The 19666-nt window shown below is 35.5% G+C and overlaps 1 protein-coding gene across 5 annotated transcripts in view; it reads right to left on the bottom strand.

Moving 5' to 3' along the window:
• The window catches only part of arhgef1b (Rho guanine nucleotide exchange factor (GEF) 1b), a 46750-nt gene that overhangs the window by 12887 nt on the left and 14197 nt on the right, over positions 1-19666 (bottom strand). For 2 of the 5 annotated variants that reach the window (XM_051866375.1, XM_051866377.1), the window contains 13 exons: positions 16090-16176; positions 14601-14714; positions 13727-13825; positions 12242-12284; positions 12014-12119; positions 11696-11836; positions 7655-7684; positions 5725-5842; positions 5550-5607; positions 5203-5235; positions 4463-4636; positions 1102-1243; positions 107-118 (listed from right to left, as the gene is read on the bottom strand). In XM_051866375.1, the coding sequence (XP_051722335.1) occupies positions 107-118; positions 1102-1243; positions 4463-4636; positions 5203-5235; positions 5550-5607; positions 5725-5842; positions 7655-7684; positions 11696-11836; positions 12014-12119; positions 12242-12284; positions 13727-13825; positions 14601-14714; positions 16090-16176 (1157 nt within the window). Of the gene's footprint in view, positions 1-106; positions 119-1101; positions 1244-4462; positions 4637-5202; positions 5236-5549; positions 5608-5724; positions 5843-7654; positions 7685-7764; positions 8172-11695; positions 11837-12013; positions 12120-12241; positions 12285-13726; positions 13826-14600; positions 14715-16089; positions 16177-19666 lie in introns of those variants that run through there. The other 3 variants (XM_051866374.1, XM_051866376.1, XM_051866378.1) reach the window with 2 other exon arrangements.

Below are 19666 nucleotides of genomic sequence, written 5' to 3'. Positions count from 1 at the left end.
ATGGATTATAAAACGTAATGTCATCTGTATTTGGTAAGAGAGCATGTGTGGATCAGTAGCAGCTTGAGGCTGGCAGAAAATCCCAGAGACATTTGCGCAGACCCACCTAGTCTTCTTTCTGTAAAAACATAGGACAACGAATAGTTAACAGCATAACTGACAACAAACCATTTATTAACATACACCAAACCAAAACTTACAACTATAAACCAACTAACCTCAAAGCAAACCGCATCTCAAGGCTAACAACAAAGCGAGACAGAGTGTACAACAATGGACAACAGCAACAAACAATGCTTCCACATGAAGGACAGTTGCACGAGCAAAATAAAAATGCACAGCTAATCCAGTTATGCTAGTTTTATGCCATATACTATAAACAACAAATAAAGCAGCTACATTATATTAAGTTTAATTTTAAAATCTGGTGACCTGAAGGTTGCTGGTTCAATTCCCTCAAGTAACTATCACCACTGCAAGACACTAGGTTGCTCCAGCAAAATTTTCCCTGTCATATGTGCACCGTAAGTCACTTGATGACAGCTTCTGTTAAATAACAACCTACTAACTACAAAGCCAAAAACATGACCCTCCAAATAGTTTGGTGGTCGTAATATTTGCCCAAATCTCACAACCTGCTTATTTTGATAGCTTTGTGCCTTGGCGCAACATTGCAGGACACAGCGCTGGATGGCTGCGAAGGAAGACTGCGGGACGAGCAAATCGTAAAATGAAAGCTTACAAAAATGACTCACATAGCAGTACGTCATGTGAGACAAGGAATAAACAGACAACAAGGAACAAAAAGGAGGCAACAAAATGCAGAGAAAGAAGTGAGTAGTGAGAAAAAAGGGTGTTAGGATAGAAGGGGAAAGGGAGGGAGGCGGTATGCGCAGTAAGGGATCGTCTTGGTCCTAGTTGTCCACAAGGAGGGTAACGTATATTGCGGGCAGCAGCAGGAGCAGCAGCACATGAGGGACACAGCACGCTCCCCAGGACAAAGCAGACAGGGAGTTTTACCACACTGAAAAGTATACTAACTGTCTTTTTATTTATTGTGGTCTTTATAAGCTCTCCTCATTCCTTTTCCAGCTTTCTTACTTGCCACTGTCCTGATTGTCCTCTGGAGGGATGTCAATGGGAGAGAGAGGTTCACAGATGGTAAGACTCCCACTAGTGCTGACAGGAGATGCATCACCCCCCTCCGAGACTGGTTTGGGGTCTGCCCGATTGTTATTGACACCTATAGGAGGAAAGAGACAACATTTCTGCACATGAAACACTAGGTGACATTCAATAATATTAACATCCAGGATTAGGATTAGGGTTAGGGTTAGCATTTATTTGTATGCATTTAATTTTACCAAGTTTTTTTTTTTTTTTTTTTTTAACTAAAAGTAAAACTATTAAAATTAACATGTTTGATATGTTGAAAACTGAAATAATATAAAATATAAATATCAGATGAAAAACTTAAACTAAATAAAAATTAGAATTGTAGTCTTGGCAACAAATTGAAGCACTAAAATGAACCGGAAAAAAAAATAAAAAATTGTAATATTAAAAAAAAAAAAAACTAATAAAGCACAACAATTACAAAAAATTTTTTAAACTAAAATTAAAATATAAAAAAAGCTAAAATTAATATACTATAATAGCACATATTAGTAATATTAATTATAATATACTTGTCACGATTAGTGATCGCATGACGCAGGAGAATCCAAACAAACACTTCTTTATTAATCCACAAAGCAACATACAGGAGATCACAGGAGCAAACTAACACACAACCACATAAAACAAAGACGATACCGGACAATGAAACAAAGGAAACTGAGGGCTTAAATACACAGGGGAGTAATCAAGGTAAAACAAAACAGCTGAAGGAACTAGTTAACTACCAGGAAGACTAATAATAATCAGTAACACGGGCAAAACAAGAACAGGGAAAACGGAACCAAAACACAATGAAACAAAACAGACATAGAACTACATGTTATAATACTATAATATGAATTGCACATACTCATTTTCTTTATTTGTACATTTTGATTACTTTTGCTCAATAAATGTTAATATTTAAAAAAATAATCTAAAGGGTTTTTTTTCAAAGAATTTTTATGCATCAATCGCTTTTTTTATTGCCGATGTGCGAACAGATTGTAACGAAAACTAAAAAATAAGATCTTCCCTGAAGACTGATTTTTATTTGAAGGACATTTTTGCCGGGAAAATCAAAAAGATGTGACGTTTACGCATGCTCCGTAGAGCCTCTCTTCCATTCACTGACACAAATTAAATGCTTACAATGTTCAGGATAATGCCGAAAGAGCTATTCTGTACTGTAATGTCAATGTGTTGTGCAATAAAAAGGGATTAATTCACACTAGAGTCTCACATTTGCCAGATCTGTATAGTCTATCCACCTTTTTCCTAACGAGCCTACTGCGTTTTTGGTTTGGGGAATCTCCACCAAAGACTTTACATTCCACTCAAAAAGACTGAAACAAATTATTTAAAATCATATGGTCGCGCTACAAATAATCCTTACTCGTCAGTTTGACTGAATGAGCTGTAATATTTTATACTTTATGTTCTATTTTCAGATATCAGGAGAATAATTTAACATTGGGTATTTTAGTATGACATGGTATAACAAGAATATCTATGGCAAGAGCTCTTTTCAGTCACTGCATTCTTTTCCTCCTGATTGTTTTCTTTTTCCTCTTTGTATTCCGCTGTAACAGTATGAAAAAAAGACAACATTTACTGCGCATTTGTGGTGTGTTCTCCCCATTTAATTTATAATATATACACCATGAATAACTCAACTCACTAAGAATATCTTGCTTTTTTCCCCCAAATCCTCACGTCTCTTTCCAGGTTCGTTTTCACACAGGTGCTTTAAAACGTAATTGTCTCTCCTTTTCACTTCTAATCGCTATTAGCAATGTTTAATGAAATGCTTCTAAAGCAGGTAAATACAATATTTGTTATCTGTCAAAATGACGGAAATCACTTTGAAATATTATCACTCAAATGTTCCAGTTAATAAACATTTTTGATTAAGGCAACGTATGTCACATAAAACATACATATATTACTACAGTAATATATTTAACACATCCGTAATAATGCTGAGGAAATAATTTTGGGGTTATTCATGGTCTGTTGTAGTGATTTGTTAATGCTTTTACACTTTTAAATTTCCTTTTAATGTTTAATGGTTGAAGGACGAGCAGAATAATGTCATCTCGTTGTACACAGTTTTTGAAAAAGCTTATTGCATTCACAGGAAAACTTTGAAGTTACTCCCATAATTCGCGCAAAGTGTTATGGGGTGTAGGAAAAAGGTGGATAGTCTCAAATATATACTTTATAATCAAACTTTCACAACAGTGTAATTTTAATGGCCTCATCTGTCAATATGATGCCGACGCAGAGCTGGTGCAAAAACATCCACATCGCTACGATCAGATGCTTTTTAATGGCTACTTTCTCACCGCTGTCATCTTTGATGTGTGTTTATTTTGTTATTGAGAGAAAAGCCCACAGAACATACATTTACATATTCATCTATATATTCATACATATACATATTCATTTACATATTCATCTAAACATCGCTCTCAGCAATATGGATGGTGTTTGGTGTGTTTTTTTTAACAGTATATCACTGCAAAGGTATTTCCAACTTCTTTTTACTTCTAAGCAAAGAATGAGAAATTACACACACATATATATATAGTCAAAACAAAAATTATTCAGACACTAGATATCATTTTTTATATTTTTTTTACTGGTGGGTGCAGGACACTATAGTTCATTTATGTAAGTGAGGATAGCAAAATAAAGTAAACTGTGACATATTATACCCAAAAATTCTTCATTCATACAGTGGACTACCAGTAAAAATGCTTAAGTGTTATCTGACATAATTAAGATTATTTTTTTCTGACACAGTTTAACTCTGAGATCTATATATATGTGCAACATACTCGCCGGGAGTATAAGTTGCTGGCTGCAGTTCACTTAATGGCCACCAGTGTCACTAATAACAAGACTTTTTGAATTCTACGTAAGCCCCTTTAATAACACACTTAAACTTAATTTTAACAAATGTCAAAACGAAATTTTTTTTATATACTGTGCATTACAATGCATAAAAATTCACATGTACCGTAGCATTTAAAATGGTTGATTTTAGTTAGTGTTTTATTTATTGTTTTATTTAGACAAATTAGTACAGAATATGATTATCAGCTATTTAGATATTGTCCAAAACATGAAAATAATTAATGGCTTGTTGGTATTAGCCACATTTTTAATATTGGTGCCTCCCTGAAATGTGTTTGGTGGCAATGTAGCTTTGTATGAATTGTTTTCATATACCTTTATATTCCCAGATGTCCAATGTTCTTAAATCTAAAACATGTATGAGACATTTTCTGATCCTTACCCGTGTCACTTTGAGAGTCGGGGCTGGGAGTCACGATGACGCTGGTGATCAACTCCTCACTGCTCTCTGGGCCATGGATGCTACCTGACCCTGCCACACCAGCTTTTCGCCCTGGAGTGGTGTTGCCATCACTTATGGACGGTCGATGAGGTGGGGCAGGTTTGATTGGCTTTACTAGACCAAGAGAAAGTGATAGAGAACAGAGAGAGAGAGAAATGAGAGCACCACATCAATTATGTGCAATTATAAACTATTATTAAACATGGACATGATCGTTGTGTGGCTCTAACAAGAAAACGTGACAACTAAATAAAGGAGAAAGGGGGTAACCAGGAGTTTGATCCAACAGTGTTAGTCATTCATTGGGAAAAGAGGTTTTCAGGGTCCGCCAAGCCCAAAAATCTTGAGCAAAGGGGAAACCAAACACGGACAAACATCACACACGAAAATGGTGCAAAGTATAATCTATTGATGAATACATCACCCTTGGTATATTCTAATGGTAAGATCAAGAAAAGATTTGTAAGCAAGCATTAAAGGACACTTTTTTTTCATCACAACAAAGTCATCTCAACCAGAAAACCATACCAGATTTGCTAAACGGATGGATAAAGAAACGAAAGCTACAGACAAACCCATGAGTTTGAAGTGGAACATGCAAACATGCATTAGATTTGTTTAGCAAGGGAATGTACCATCCAAGAAAAGAGGATCTACACAAAGAGAACAGACCATAATACCTTCAAAGTCCAATCTAGTTTGCTTACCATCATCTGCAAGAGGAAAACATAGCAACACAAACAAGTTCTTTTAAATTCTACATCAATCTTTGATCTTGCAGGTATTTTAATGAATATATGCAGAAAGTTTATCATACTATAAACTACAGAAGTGCCGTCTTGTTTTTGTGTACATTGATCTCAATTATCTTAGCAGGTGTATGAGATGTTATGGGTAATTAGTGTAAATGGCAGAATGGAAATCGATGTGCACAGTGAAATAATACAGGTTTGGTCAATGAGAGTGTGATGTAAGTAGGGCGTGTGTTCTGAAGGAGGGGAATGAAAGGATTCTGTTGAATACGTACGGCTGAATAATTGAGATGGTTTTGGTGTGGTTTGCCTGGGTTTGTTGGTTCCCCATGGCTGTTCAACACAAATAGAAACAATACTGTTAGACAAGATAATACAAATACAGTCCATACAGTGAAAAACAGAGGAATTTATGTTACATTAAATGAACGATGGAGTATGTCATCTAACCTTCAACACAGAAGGGACAGAGGGCCGCCATCCTGACTTAGTCTTCTTGTTGTCAAGTGCTCTGGTCTTGACGCCAAGGTGCTTCATATAGAAGGCCACTGCTCCAAAGATGGAGTTACTGAAGGATAAAAAGAACAGAAATGGTTATAGAGAGTACTGAAATGTGAAAAAAGTCACTTTTATAGCTTAATGTGTTGTTAGCAGCACTTCAACAATGTAATTTTGCACACACACACAAAAATTTTTTTATATATATATATATATATATATATATATATATATATATATATAAGTGTCTTGGACACGGCCACAGTTCTTCTGGATTTAGTTTGTCTCAGTTTCATCTGTTTCTTCATGTAATCACAGACGGACTCGATGATGGTGAGATCAGATCTCCATGTGGAGCACCGGCTGTTGTCAGACTCCTTGTGCATTCAAAAATCTCACTGGATTATTAAAATTAATGGCAAAATTAATGTTTGAAAATGTGAAATGATATTTCCTACTGACACACTACAACAATATATAAATAACTGGCTTAAAACCCTTTTTTGGGGGTAAAAATACTGATGTGCCTAAGACTTTTGCACAGTACTGTATATAATTTATATACAAATAAACTACAGTTCAAATGTGTTTTTAAAGATTTTTTTAATGGTTTTGAAAGAAGCCTCTTATGCTTAGCAAGGCTGCATTTATTTTATGAAAAATACAGAAAAATAGTAATATTGTGAAATATTATTACAATTAAAAATAACTGTTTTCTATTTATTTATTTAGAAATATAATTAAAATGTGTATATTTCTGTTTATTACTTTGTGATGCAAAGCTCAGTTTTCAGCAGCCATTAGTGCAGTCTTGAGCGTCACACATAATCCATCAGAAATCATTGTAATATGCTGATTTGTTGCTAAAAAAAAATAATTTCTTCTTATCATCAATGTTGAAAACAGTTGTGTTGCTTAGTATTTTTGTGAAAACCACCATGATACTTTTTTTTTTTTTTTCAGGATTTTTAATGACTAGAACATTCAAAAGAGCAGCATTTATTTGAAATAGACATTTTTGTAACACTATAAATGTCTTTACCGTCACTTTCTTTTCTTAAAAAAAAAAAAAAAAAAAAAATCTTACCCACTCCAAACTTTTAAATGGTAGTGTATATTTGGCATTCAGAGTTCACTATACAAAATGAATAATGACTGTCACACCATTACAGTAAGCTGCTGTATGTGGATAGAGGTATTTTTCTCTGACTGTTGCCATATATTGACAAAGTGCAACTGAAATCATGTGATCTGTGACTTGTCAATGCAACCCCCGTGGCGTACTATGAAATTGTCTAAGTACCTCAGGGGGGATCTTCAATTGGCATCAAGCCATTTCCTTCCCTCTAAAGGAGTAGCAGAATCTCCAGTGAAGGAGGAGAAAGAGAAGAGGGAGGGGAAGGAGGGCTGAAAAGAGGAGGGACAGAAGTCTGGAGGTGGAGACTGTGCACATGTGTGCATGTCCATTGTCTCATGCACACATGGATTAAGTGACACAGCTGTGCATGACAAAATGAACAACTGCAGTAGCTTCAAGTTTCCACCAACAGCTTGTCTCACAGACACATTGTGCACCATTTAACTTCAGTCAAATAAATGCATAATTTTTTTTTTTTTTTTAAATAAAAATCAAACCAAACTAACTAAACTGCAAGAAATGACTGATATTTTTATGAAAACATTTCCTTAAAATAATTTTCAGTCGAAAAACTTACAGAAAAGTGACAGACATATACTTTTACAACTACATAAAATCTACTATACAATAGTTATAGTTAGAAAATAACAAAACTACAAACCCATCAATGCAACAATAACCACATAGGAACATGCAAATGACTTCTGCAAAAAAAAAGAAAAAAGAAAAAAAAAAAAGACTCACCCTTTGTCCTTGTCGGCAACAATTGAGGGGCTGCAAAAAGCAAAACAGAAATAATTATTAAAGGGATTTCAAAGGAAAAATGCAGCACAATGCTGGTCTAATGGACTCACCGTTTAAAGTTAAGTAACATTTTTTCTTCCTCGTTCTCGACCGGATTTTAACTCTGTTTTAGGACGGTGGAATCTGAAGCGTTCACGCTTTTCCTGACTCAAAATGACAGTAACTGTTGTATTGTTTGTAGAATTCAAACTAATGAACATATTCTGTCACTTGCAAATGAAATAAAAAGAAAACTAAAATAAAAAAAAAGATCTAAAAAAATAGTGGTGCATCAAAAATTGCACTCCAGGCAAATTATGACAGACAAAACTATGCAAAAATAAAGTTCAGTGAAACAATCTCTTGCAAAACTAGATGTCTAGAAGTCTGAGCTACACTATCTTCTCAAACTGCAAGCACTACGATGGAACTCTCCTAAGGCACTGAGGCTGTCCTACGGTGATGTCCACAAGCAATCAAAGTGCCACGGCGTTACTATTTAACTGTGTTTTTGTCTGATGCAACAAGCATGCAAGAACATCGAAATCGGATCCTTGTGTTTTCCTATGATAATACAAAAGGAGGAGTGCGATAAGGAATCCCCAGCTTCTGGCCAATCAAAAACCTTGATCCGCCTCTCAGATTAAAAGTGCAGCCAATGAGAGCATCTGTAAGTGAGGTCATTACTGTTATACTGAGGGAGGAGAATGAATGAGGGAGCAAAAAAAAAAAAAAAAAAAAAACTGCGAGAGGAAGCAGACAGTGTTTGAGAAAACAGAGGACAATTGTGTGAGTGAATATGAAGACTGAATAGACATATTGAGACTAGACATAAAAAGAATCTGTGTGAAGTCTCTGAGGACACATTATGCCACTGAATGAGTGAGAGACAATGTTTTACATGCATTTGTTTTTCAGTGCAGCCTCTATATCTCTTTACAACATCACTTTACCCTGGTGGATCTGGTATATTTTAACTATTCTGTCTGCAAACTGTCTTTTGTCCCTTGCAGTCTTTTTTCTCCCTCTGCCGCCTCAAACTTGACCCCTGTCTCATCCCTCTTTCCATATTTCTCTCTGGCAGAGAGCCAGAAAGCAGAGACTTCCTGCCAGCGTGGCACTTCTGACTCCATCTCTCTACCATTTCCTCCTTTTTTTTGAGGCAGATTCAGTTGTAACGTGGTGTATGTTTTTAACAGAAATAAACGGTGTGACTAGGCAGAACATTCATACAACAAAATCAGAGAGTGATTAGTGTGGATTCATGAACAAATGACTCCTACAAACTAGTTATTTTAATGAGTCACCCAAAAAGATTCACAAGTGTTCACTTTGATTCAATTTGATGGATTCTTAGCAGTTACTGAATCACCATCTTACTCTCTAGTCTTTATATCCAGACATGCTTGACACAAAATGAAGCCAGAACTGTTGTGTGCTAGAGGTTTGTGAAATAGCTTAGTTTGTTATTGTGTCTTATAGTTTAACTATGAATTATATCTTGTACACTACCGCTCAAAAGTTTGGGGTCAGTCTGAGGTTTATTCAGCAAGGATGCATTTTTAGTTGAGCTGTTCCTTTAAGCAAAGCAACTTGGGTGCTTTAATTGGCAGGGATCGCAAAGGGTCGATGAGTGCAGTAGATTCACATTAAAGGGTGAACGTGGGTTTGTAGGCATTAATATATTACACCCCACGGGAAGTGAGGATCCCCATGCAGGAAGTGAGACAGGAGGAGACTGCTGAGCCTTTCACTTCTGCTGCACACTCTGCCAATCTGGATTCAGATCATTATTTCTGCACAACGAAAGACAGCAGGGAAAATCTGGCACTCAATGCACACTGTACAGTGAAAAAAAAACACACATGTCCCTCTGATGAAAGGTCTATCTTGTGGACCATGTGTACAGATCAATGTAGTTCCTAACTACATATATGAAAACAACAATTTTGTACATATATTACCAGTTTGGAGTAAAAAAGATTTATTTATTTGAAATAGAAATTATTTGAAACATTATCCCCCGGACTAGTCCCAGACTAAAATGTATGTTTGAGCTGTTTTAACTGAAAGTAACTTGCACTGACATATCTTAAAACATGTCAGTGCCATTGTTTTGTCACAAGATGCACACCAGTAATGTTTTTTTCTAGTGAACATGTACAAAATTTACTTAAATGCCCTAACTAAGGCCTAATCCTGGCTTAGGCTAAGCCCTGTCTGTGAAACCGGGCCTATAATTGTCACTTTTGATCCATTTAAATGTGTCGTTGCTGAATAAAAGTCTTAATTTCTTTCCAAAAAAAAAAAAAAAAAAAAATTTACTGACCCTTAACTTTTAAATGATAAAATAAATAATTTTAAATTAAATTTAGGCATCAAAACAAGATGTAACAATAGGGGAACTGAGCATGCACAGTTAAATATCCAATATTGACAAAAACCAATACATTTATTTAAAAAAAAAATCTGTAATATCGGCAGATAACCAATACGGTACCGATATACTGTGCATCCCTACTTAGGAAGACTAGGAATACAGCACAGAAGTCATGGACTACGCTTATTATTGTTAACATTTTTTTGTCCTTTTTGAGCAGCCTGATCATTGTGCTAAATATCTCCTTTTGTGTTCCATAAAAGACAAAAAAAAAAAAAAAAAAACATATTGGTTTCAAACATGTTCATTTTAGGCAAGCATCCCTTGAACTTTTGCCACATATTTTCAAAAGGTGACTAACTGCATTCAGTTTAAGCGAAGAAAGGCCCTAACCCATAACAAAAGAACAATTTTAGAGTCGAGAATGAAACTGAATTCTGATACAACCATTATAGAATTCACTACAAGGGGTCAAAGAGCCCAGCAGCAAGAAGATCCTGTGCAGTATGACAAATTCAATAGGCATCAGTTAGCAGCCGGTGAGTGAATATCGACAGAGACTCGGGGGGTTCTGATCGGCTGTGAATGCAGATTTGACAATAGCTGTATTCTGTCTAAGCGAATCGAGAGAGAGAGTACTGTTTGTAGCAAATGATCCTCTTCCCCACTGCATAGATGGTGTTGGACTCAGCAGGGCAACACAAAAAAAAAAAAAATCACACAGCAGACAGTGAGAAATCAGGATTGGATTATAGGCTAGGCACTACGGAGGGCAGCAAAAACTAAAAGTCTGGCTCTGTGTTTCAGATGAGATCAGAGCACCCCTGGTTCTTTCACAACCATGACACCAAAGCCAAAGGCCCTGTTTACACCTGGTAGTTAGATGCGTTTTGGTCGGTCAGATCACAAGTAGACGAGGGAGACACACTCCCGTTTTACCTGGTGTTTTAATCTGTCTCTTTTGTTCACTTTCGACCACTTTAGTCTTGATTTCTTTGAGGGGAGGGTCTATGGGTGGGTAAGTATATGGGTTTCTTCAGATCTTTCAATCTAATGGACGTAATAAACTTGTGTAATCTACATATGAATGCAAAAGGAGACAAAGGAAAAACATACGGAGAGCAGAAGCTTTCGTTTCTGCTCTGGCAGCCAAAAGACCTCGCCGAATGCTGTGAATGCGTGTTAGAAGTCAGGAATGGTGAGAGATCATTGTGCTTAGTACATTTTTCAAACCAAACTTAGATCTTCAGCAGACAAAGTTTAAATCCCGTCTGGCTAGCGCGCTTCCCATAATGTCTTTCGTGGCTGTTTGAACACATTTGACCACATGAGCATTTGCACTATGAAAGCAATCCGGTCTAATCTGTTTTTGACTACCTCTATAAGTGGTCAACAGTGGACAAACTAAAAACATTTTAGACCCCATTTCCACCTGTATTTAGCATTGTTCACTTGTGATCGGATTGATGAAAACACTTCTTAATACCAAGTGTGAACAGGGCCAAAGAGAAAACAGACATCCTGTAAACTGACCATAACATATGGGATAATTCCACAAAAACTAGGGATGCATAAATCCAAATACTATTATTATTATTATTATTATTATTAACAGTTCTTACTTGGCATCAACCATCTTTTCCAGCAAGGTTTCAGCTACAGCCTTCTCCTTCATCTCCATTGGGATGCGGTCAGTGGGACGATGTGATTCCACATCACTTAGTTCATGCTCATTAGGAGTCATTCCCATCATCCTCTTCTGCCTAATGTGGGAAACAAAGACAAGTATGGTATTGGACCACCAGGGATAGATGAATACTTGTTACCAGGGGCTGACATTTTTTAGCTTTTATATTGTATGTAAATATAATATGAATTGTGAATGCAAAGTACTCCAGGTTTAATTTATTTTGAAATTCACTTGCTGGTCACTGACTCACCTAAAGTCTTCCAGCTGCCGGAGTATTTCTGGACTCTGTGTGAATTTTACTTCAGTAACATAACGTCTTTGTTGATCTTCGCTGCAAATTTCTGGACGCAAGCGATCTGAAGGAACACAGCGGAGAGACAGAGGGGCGAGTGGATTTAATAAAACTACAGCAATGAAACAATATCAACATTAAGTACAGTGAGAGAAGAACTTTCATTTTTACTGGTGAAGGCCTTACCCAGTTCAGACGCTAAGTTATTTGGCACTGATACTTTGAGAATCTGAAAGAGAGAAGGAATGAAAAGAGAGAATTAAAAACTTTCCAATCCAAATCCAACAGTAAGGATTTGTTATATTGGCTTGGTTGTATTTTATATATTACATCATTAACAAAAAATAAGGAATAATTATAAATAAATTACAAATAAATAAATTTACTCCAGATTTTAAATAAATAAATAAAATACTGTTGCATTATATTAATAATTATTATATTTAAAAGTTCATGTTTTTGTCCATCAGTGTAGAATGTAATTCAGCACAGCACCACCAGAGGTCACAACAATATAAATAACCAGATATTGGTTATTCACTATTTTCTTTCATTTAGCTTCCAACTCAGTCCACAGGTCCACAGCCTTGATGTCAACTCAAAGAAATGTGCAGAGAGTAAAATATCCAATAGAAAAAAAAAAAAAAGACCCAACTTAAAAACAAAACAGTCATTCATCAGGGGGGGTCATTCCCATGACCCAAAGCAGGAAGTTAGGGTCGGACAAACACTAAGATGAGACAGAAAAGGAGAACATGTCTAAAAGAAGGATAAAGAACACACCGAGACAAAAATGTTACATTGGACAGAAGGGATATGCAGACAGACTGGGGGGAAAGGACAAACACAAAAACAAGTCTAAACAGAGATGGATTTGGGGAAAAATAGATGAGTGGGGAAATTACCTGATATACAGTATCATGAGAAATTAAAAGAAAGAATTGGGTAACATACTGTCCATCTCTAATGACTATATTAGTGACATTCAAAATATAGTCATAAAGAACCATAAAAATTCACTCCTACCAACGATGAAATGAAAAAGCACTCGTTATTCACTCATTTTACAGCAAAATAAAACCCACTTGAAAAAAAAAAAAAAAATTTTTATAACTTTTTTTATATTATTTTATAACTATTATTTATGCGGTTTATGACCTTATAATAATTAAAAGGTGACATGGAACATTTGACCTTTTAAAACATGTATTTTTAAATATGACTGTTTATAAATTATAAATACATCTTAAAAAATTGATAAATAAAACAACAAGGAATGACATGGGCATGTGATGGTTATGTGACATGGACATGTGATAGTTATGTGTCAACTACCATTCTGCATTATAAAACTCTTGTTTTTGTTTCACTATATGTTCCACATAATTTCAAGTTAATCTGCCTATTTCAGAAAACAACAAACAAAAACAATTTCAGCACTTTGAAAGACAACAAGCTCAAAGATAAGATTGACGGACAGCAGATCATCTGTTTTGAAAAATAAAATACAGCTTCAAAAAAATTCCCCAGCATTCCTTTAGGGGGTCTAACAAAAACGTGGATGATAAAACGAAGGGCGGACTGAAAAGTGTGACAGAACAAAGAGGAAAACTTGTAAAGAGATAAACAAACTTGACAGCTGAATGTCTAGAATTCTTCTTGTTCACATACCGCTCCTTTTTCAAGGAAAGTGTTGTAGAATTCCCCAAAGTGCTTCTTTGTGTCTTTGGCACTGAAGTTCTTGAAGAGGTCAGCATGAAGGTAGCATAGCTAGGACAGGGAAAAAGAGAGAGAACGAAAGAGGGAGATTAAAGAAAAACAAGAATAACAAAACTGACAGATTTAGACACCAAAAATAGAGGAATAGTGATGTGTTCTATGTTAACCTATACGTTAACCTGGACTTTATTGACTGAATGGAGAGGCAACTGAAAATTTCAAAATTTCAGAGTCTCTTTTAGAGCAGTGAGAAAAGTGTATCAGGAGAAATGACAGGGACAAATGGACCAATCTAAAATTAATGAACACAACATAGTACCTGTTGGATCTGAAACCAAACATAACTGGTCCAACTCAATAATACATTAAAGATACACAAAAGGAAAACAATATAGGGAAAGATGTCCACCTCCAATTTTTCCCTTGACCACTAAATCACAAACTTAATAAACGCTTATGCTCCTACTAATTTAGATTTTTCATCTGAACATTAACATCTGTGAGATGTATTTTATCTGAACAGTTGTTTTTTTTTTTTAGGTTAAATGAAGAAAGACATGAAGGATTTGGGTTTGGGAGACGGTACCTGGGGTAGATCACATTGGCTGCATGCCAAACAAAGGAAGAAATACTCATGCTTTAATCACATGAAAAGGGCTTTATCTAAATATTAATACATATATGACACCCTCACCCCCTAAACACACACAAAATTCAGAGCTGAACAAGAGATAATGTAAGAAACACAAAGAGCCTCACATATTAAAGTAAGCGCATGCATGCGGACTGACAAAAATAAACTGCCACACATTCTGTAATTTCTCACCACAGGAGCACAGTCAAACTGTAACATGACATGATGAATGAAGACCAGCAGGTGGGTGGGCCTGGACTTCAACAGTTCAATACTGTTAAAGTGACTGCACTGATCATCCACCATCTGAGAAGAAAAGTGATTACATAAATATATATATAAAAAAATAAATAAAAAATGTATACATAAATATATTTGAAATGTTTTTGAGAGAAGTCTCTTAGGCTTACAAAGGCTGCATTTATTTAATCCAAAATACAGTAAAAAATAATAATAGTTTGAAATATCATTACAATTTAAAATAACCGTTTTCTATTTTAATATATTTTAAAATGTAATTCATTCCTGTGATGGCAAAGCTGAATTTTCAGCATTACTCCAGTCACATGATCCTTCAAAAATCATTCTAATATGCTGATTATCAATGTTAAAAACAGTTCTGCCGCTTAATATGTTTAAAGCTGCAGTCCGTAAGTTTTCCCTCTTTGTCGCCATCTGTTTGAAACCTGCAATTGCATTTATTTGCGGAATTATCATCTTTACGTGGGTTGTGCATCGGCACGGCTCCTCAGGGCGGATGAATCTAATGTTTGCCGTCAGTCATCACATCGGTGTGGATACTGTACTTCGGAATCACAGATTCAACGTCTTGGAAGTATGACCAAAATAAGAATTTTCACTGGAAAATATCATCTGAACAAGTAAGTAACATGTCTGCCACTTTTTTTGTTTATAATAAATTGTTATTATTGTTATACTTTGTTCTCAAATTGTTAATGTTAACAACATCTGCATTGTGTGACTATGTGTATTTAGTGTGTATTAGCGTTACCTGTAGATTTCAATTTCTGTAGCCACTCCGCAGTCCGAAGTATTTTGCTTTTGACTACGGGTGAATCTCCAGTTGTCACTGATGAATGTCATTTGGACCATTCTGGATTACAATGCGGCATCAAAATTATAAGTTTAATTATTGCAACTGCTGTGAGAAAAGGCTATAAATGATCCGCCGCCTGTAGCATCCTCCACATGCCATACTATACTAGCTGGACTCCTTCTCTATGTAAAAAGACGTGACGTAATGATGCAAAGACGAACGGCTGCATGCTCGAATTTCCCTGCGGAAACCCGCCAGTACCATCCAGATTAGGAAACATTATTACAAGCTTACCATTGTGAATCGGGCTAAGGTAAAGAGATAGTTTAAAACACTGGCTGGTTATGTACTTGCTCAAAAATTGATTTTGGATAATTGTTAACCAAAAAAAGTTACGGACTGCAGCTTAAAGGAAACCATCATAAATGATTCTTTGATCAACAAAGTTTAAAAGAGCAGCATTTATTTGAAATAGAAATCTTTTGTAACATTGTTTCTTTACTGTCAGTTTTGATCAATTTAATGTATATTCCAAATATGTATACCTCAAATAAAAGAATCATTAAGGAAGCAAAATCTTTACCATTCCCATCCCTACTAGTTCTGAGCTAATGTATCACTCACAGGTTGCTCATCATTCTCAAAGTCTTCATCCTCTGCTCCAATTATACTCATGGCTGGATTTGAACTCTGAGCACCAGACGGCCCGCGCTGTGGAGAGAGAAAGATGAGATTAGCATTAACAGGAAAGCATTAACTGAAATAATCTACACAGTATTTCACACAATAATAATAATAAAGAAGAACAATTCCCTCCACACTATAAAAATGACTAAAAACAAAGCCCTTATTAACAAATGTTACATGCTGCATGTAACATTATACTGTCTATGAGATTATTTCTAATTAAAGGAGATAAATTGAAAACATTGAGTAGCTGGCACAAATATTCTGACTTGAGGCTAAATTAAAAGATTCATGCTCTGAACTGGAGCTCAGGGAGCCAAGGAGAACATTTAAACATGGAGGAGAGTGAATTAATATTCTTACTCCACCACCTAAATGAAGCTCATTCATTCACACAAGGTAACATCAGGTTAAACTGTGATCATATTTCTTTCTACCTGTTGATAAGAAACTAAACTGAATCAGAGGAATATTAAATAAACCAGGCCAATGCATCTGGCCCAATGGCTATAAATGTAACAGTGTTCTACTGTGAGAGTTGTTAGGAACAAATTTTCTTCTGTCGCTGTTGTGCAATAATTACTCAATGGAAAGAGGCTGAAAATCCCTGTACAAGTCAAACTCCAGCAATTCAACAGACTAACAGTGTTTCCTTCATTAGAAACAAAAAAGCAATTGTGATACTACAAGCACAAATTGAGCTAATGGTTTCTCAGTAGAAACGTTTAATCTTAGATAAAATGTGCATGTGTTTACTAAACATTTAAAAGGATAGTACCCTAAACATGAACATTCTGTCATCATGTACTCACGCCTATGCCGTTACAAACCTGTATGACCTGTATCAGAAGAAAGTTATACTGGTTTGGAAAAATAATGATGACATAATGTTCATTTTTGGGTGAACTTTCCCTTTAAGCAAAGAGAGATATACAAACAAAGCCAACGCAGGATCAACATTTGCTCAAGCCAGAGCAGCAGTAGTGGTTTCTGAATTAATCAATGTTTTTGAACAAATCGGTTGAATTAATGATTCAGTGACTCACTCATAAATCCGTTACTTGTTGCCTCCTACTGTTGTGACAATGTAACCTGAACTAAGATTCACTACAGTAAGGGAGTCTGATAGAGTCCCATACACTGTAAACCCGTTGTTTCTCAACCCGCGGCCCGTCACGAATGCAAATGCGGCCTACGATATGCCGACCACAATTAAAAAATAAATTCCAGTTTTGCAATTTATTTTTGTTTTTAAATTCAATTCAAATGGATTGAATTTAATTGAGAACTATAATGTTTTTTGTCATATAAAATCATTTTGGTGATTATGTATTATTTTCAGACATGCGCAGACCTACTATACTCAGGTAACGAACACTTACAAGCGCTTTGGCAGAATTACAATAGTAGCCATTATTTTTGTACATTTAGGGATTAAAATGGACACATTTGTTATTAGAGGAGAAAAACAAAATGAGGAACATACCAATGAAGGAACACATTGCAAACAAGAAGAGTCGTAGCATCAGCAGCGAAGGTAAGAAGAATGGAAGAATTAGTTTGTGTCAATGAGCAAGATGGGCAGCCTTTGTTTGCTCTGTAGTTAAGTACTTGGCATATGCAAAACATACAATATCAAAAGACATGTGAATTCAATGTGTTTGTTTGATGTACTTGTATTTTAAATCGATAAAAAATAACCGCATCGGTGCACCTGCGGATGCTGCGCGAGGGATTGCGACGTGACAGAATGCTTCATATCGTCAGAGATTGTAATTACAATGCGCTCAATGTTGTTTGTAAAAAGGATTGAGTAACAGCTTAAGGTGTTTGTGGCCTATATAACATTCTGTCATTGTTTGGTGACTGTTACGATGCTGTTGAAGAGACTTTACATCCAGAGTTAAATAGTTAGGTTACTTAAAGTGCTTGTATACATCTTGTGTATGTTCATTGAGCATTATTATCTGTTTACTGTAATGCTAATGTCAGTAAGTTTTTATTTGGTGGAATACATTGTTCTAATTTTCTGTGACATACTGTATATCAGGGGATTGTGTAACGTGAGTTTATTGAACAAGAGAGTTTCACTTCGATATGAAGAAGTCACACTTCCAGCCATTTCAACGCACTGTGAAACAAAAACTAATTTCTTATAGTATTTGTTGATTTTGCAGAGTGTGACAGAAATAAAATACTGTATGTGCCACTAGAAAACACCGCCTCGTCTGTGTGTGCAACATCTAGGTATGATAATAATATTATTTGCTAATACCACAACATTAAATGTGATTGGTTTTCATTGGTGCCGTCATATGTAAATGATATGCGGCCGTGACACTTGCACTTGGACCATAGCGCGGCCCACTGGGAAAAAAGGTTGAGAACCACTGCTGTAAACCCTAACGCTCAAAATAATTAATTGGTTTGAGTTGGGAAAACTCAAATTAAACAAATTAGTTCAATCAAATTAACTTTTATAAATACTTAGAACTTTTTCTTTTGAGTTCACGAAACTGACACATTTTGTGAAATCTGCATTGTTTAATTTTTTGAGTTGAATGAACTTGTTTTTTTTTAAATTTAGACAAACTTAAATTTACCTGAAACTGGGCTGGGATTTCTAATCCCCAGCATGCTTTGCCATTCGAAAGCGAGAATAAATGCTAAAATTACATTTTATACAATGTTTTTGTGCAAGATTAATGTTAAGAGGGGGATTTAGTAATGTTTAATGCTTTGCTATCCCAATTTAGCAGAGTTTCTGTTAAGTGGGTTTTTTCAGGGGGTTATCATCATGGTGACTAGTGGAGCATGAGCTTAGTTTGAGAACAGGTATATGATAAATGTTCTATATTGCCTTACACTTTCAGCAATTGCTACACTATGCTAATGTTATCAAAGAATTGTGTTACCAGTTAGCATTTGCTGAATTAGCTAGTTATAAATTTCCACTACTAAAAGTTGAGATTACATGATAATTTTAAGTTAAATGCATGAATTAACTTACTCAAACATTTTAAGTTAAATGCATGAATTAACTTACTCAAACATTTTAAGTTAAGTGCAATTAAAATGTATGAATAAATAACTGAAATCTGCCAGTTCTGCTTACTTAAACTTTGAATTTCTTAACTTAAAAAATTATGTAACTGAGTTTTGCCGACTTATTCTGGTTTACAGTGCATCTCTGCTAGACTGCTACATTTAGGGCTTTACAGTTGTACTTCCCAGACTCTAATAAACCCCCTCAGAAAGGTCAGACCTCCTTCAGACTGGTGAGAATATGAAGAAGTGTAACTCATTGCACAAGACACTCAGAGAAGAGTCAGCTGTGCCGCCCCACCTACTACAGCACACATTCCTGATTTTATTAAGCATCCAGAAACATTTGCGTCTCGGCAGCTGTAAATGTCAGACAGTGTATGCTTTTGTGTTTTAGTGTATTCATTGTCCATAATCTGATGTGAATTTGATCTAATAACACAAATAAAACTACTACTATTACTACCCC

Source organism: Ctenopharyngodon idella, chromosome 16 (genome assembly GCF_019924925.1).
Source record: "Ctenopharyngodon idella isolate HZGC_01 chromosome 16, HZGC01, whole genome shotgun sequence".
NCBI lineage: Eukaryota > Metazoa > Chordata > Actinopteri > Cypriniformes > Xenocyprididae > Ctenopharyngodon > Ctenopharyngodon idella.
Note: the sequence above shows the minus strand (reverse complement) of the source record. Positions and strands in the feature narration are given on the sequence as shown.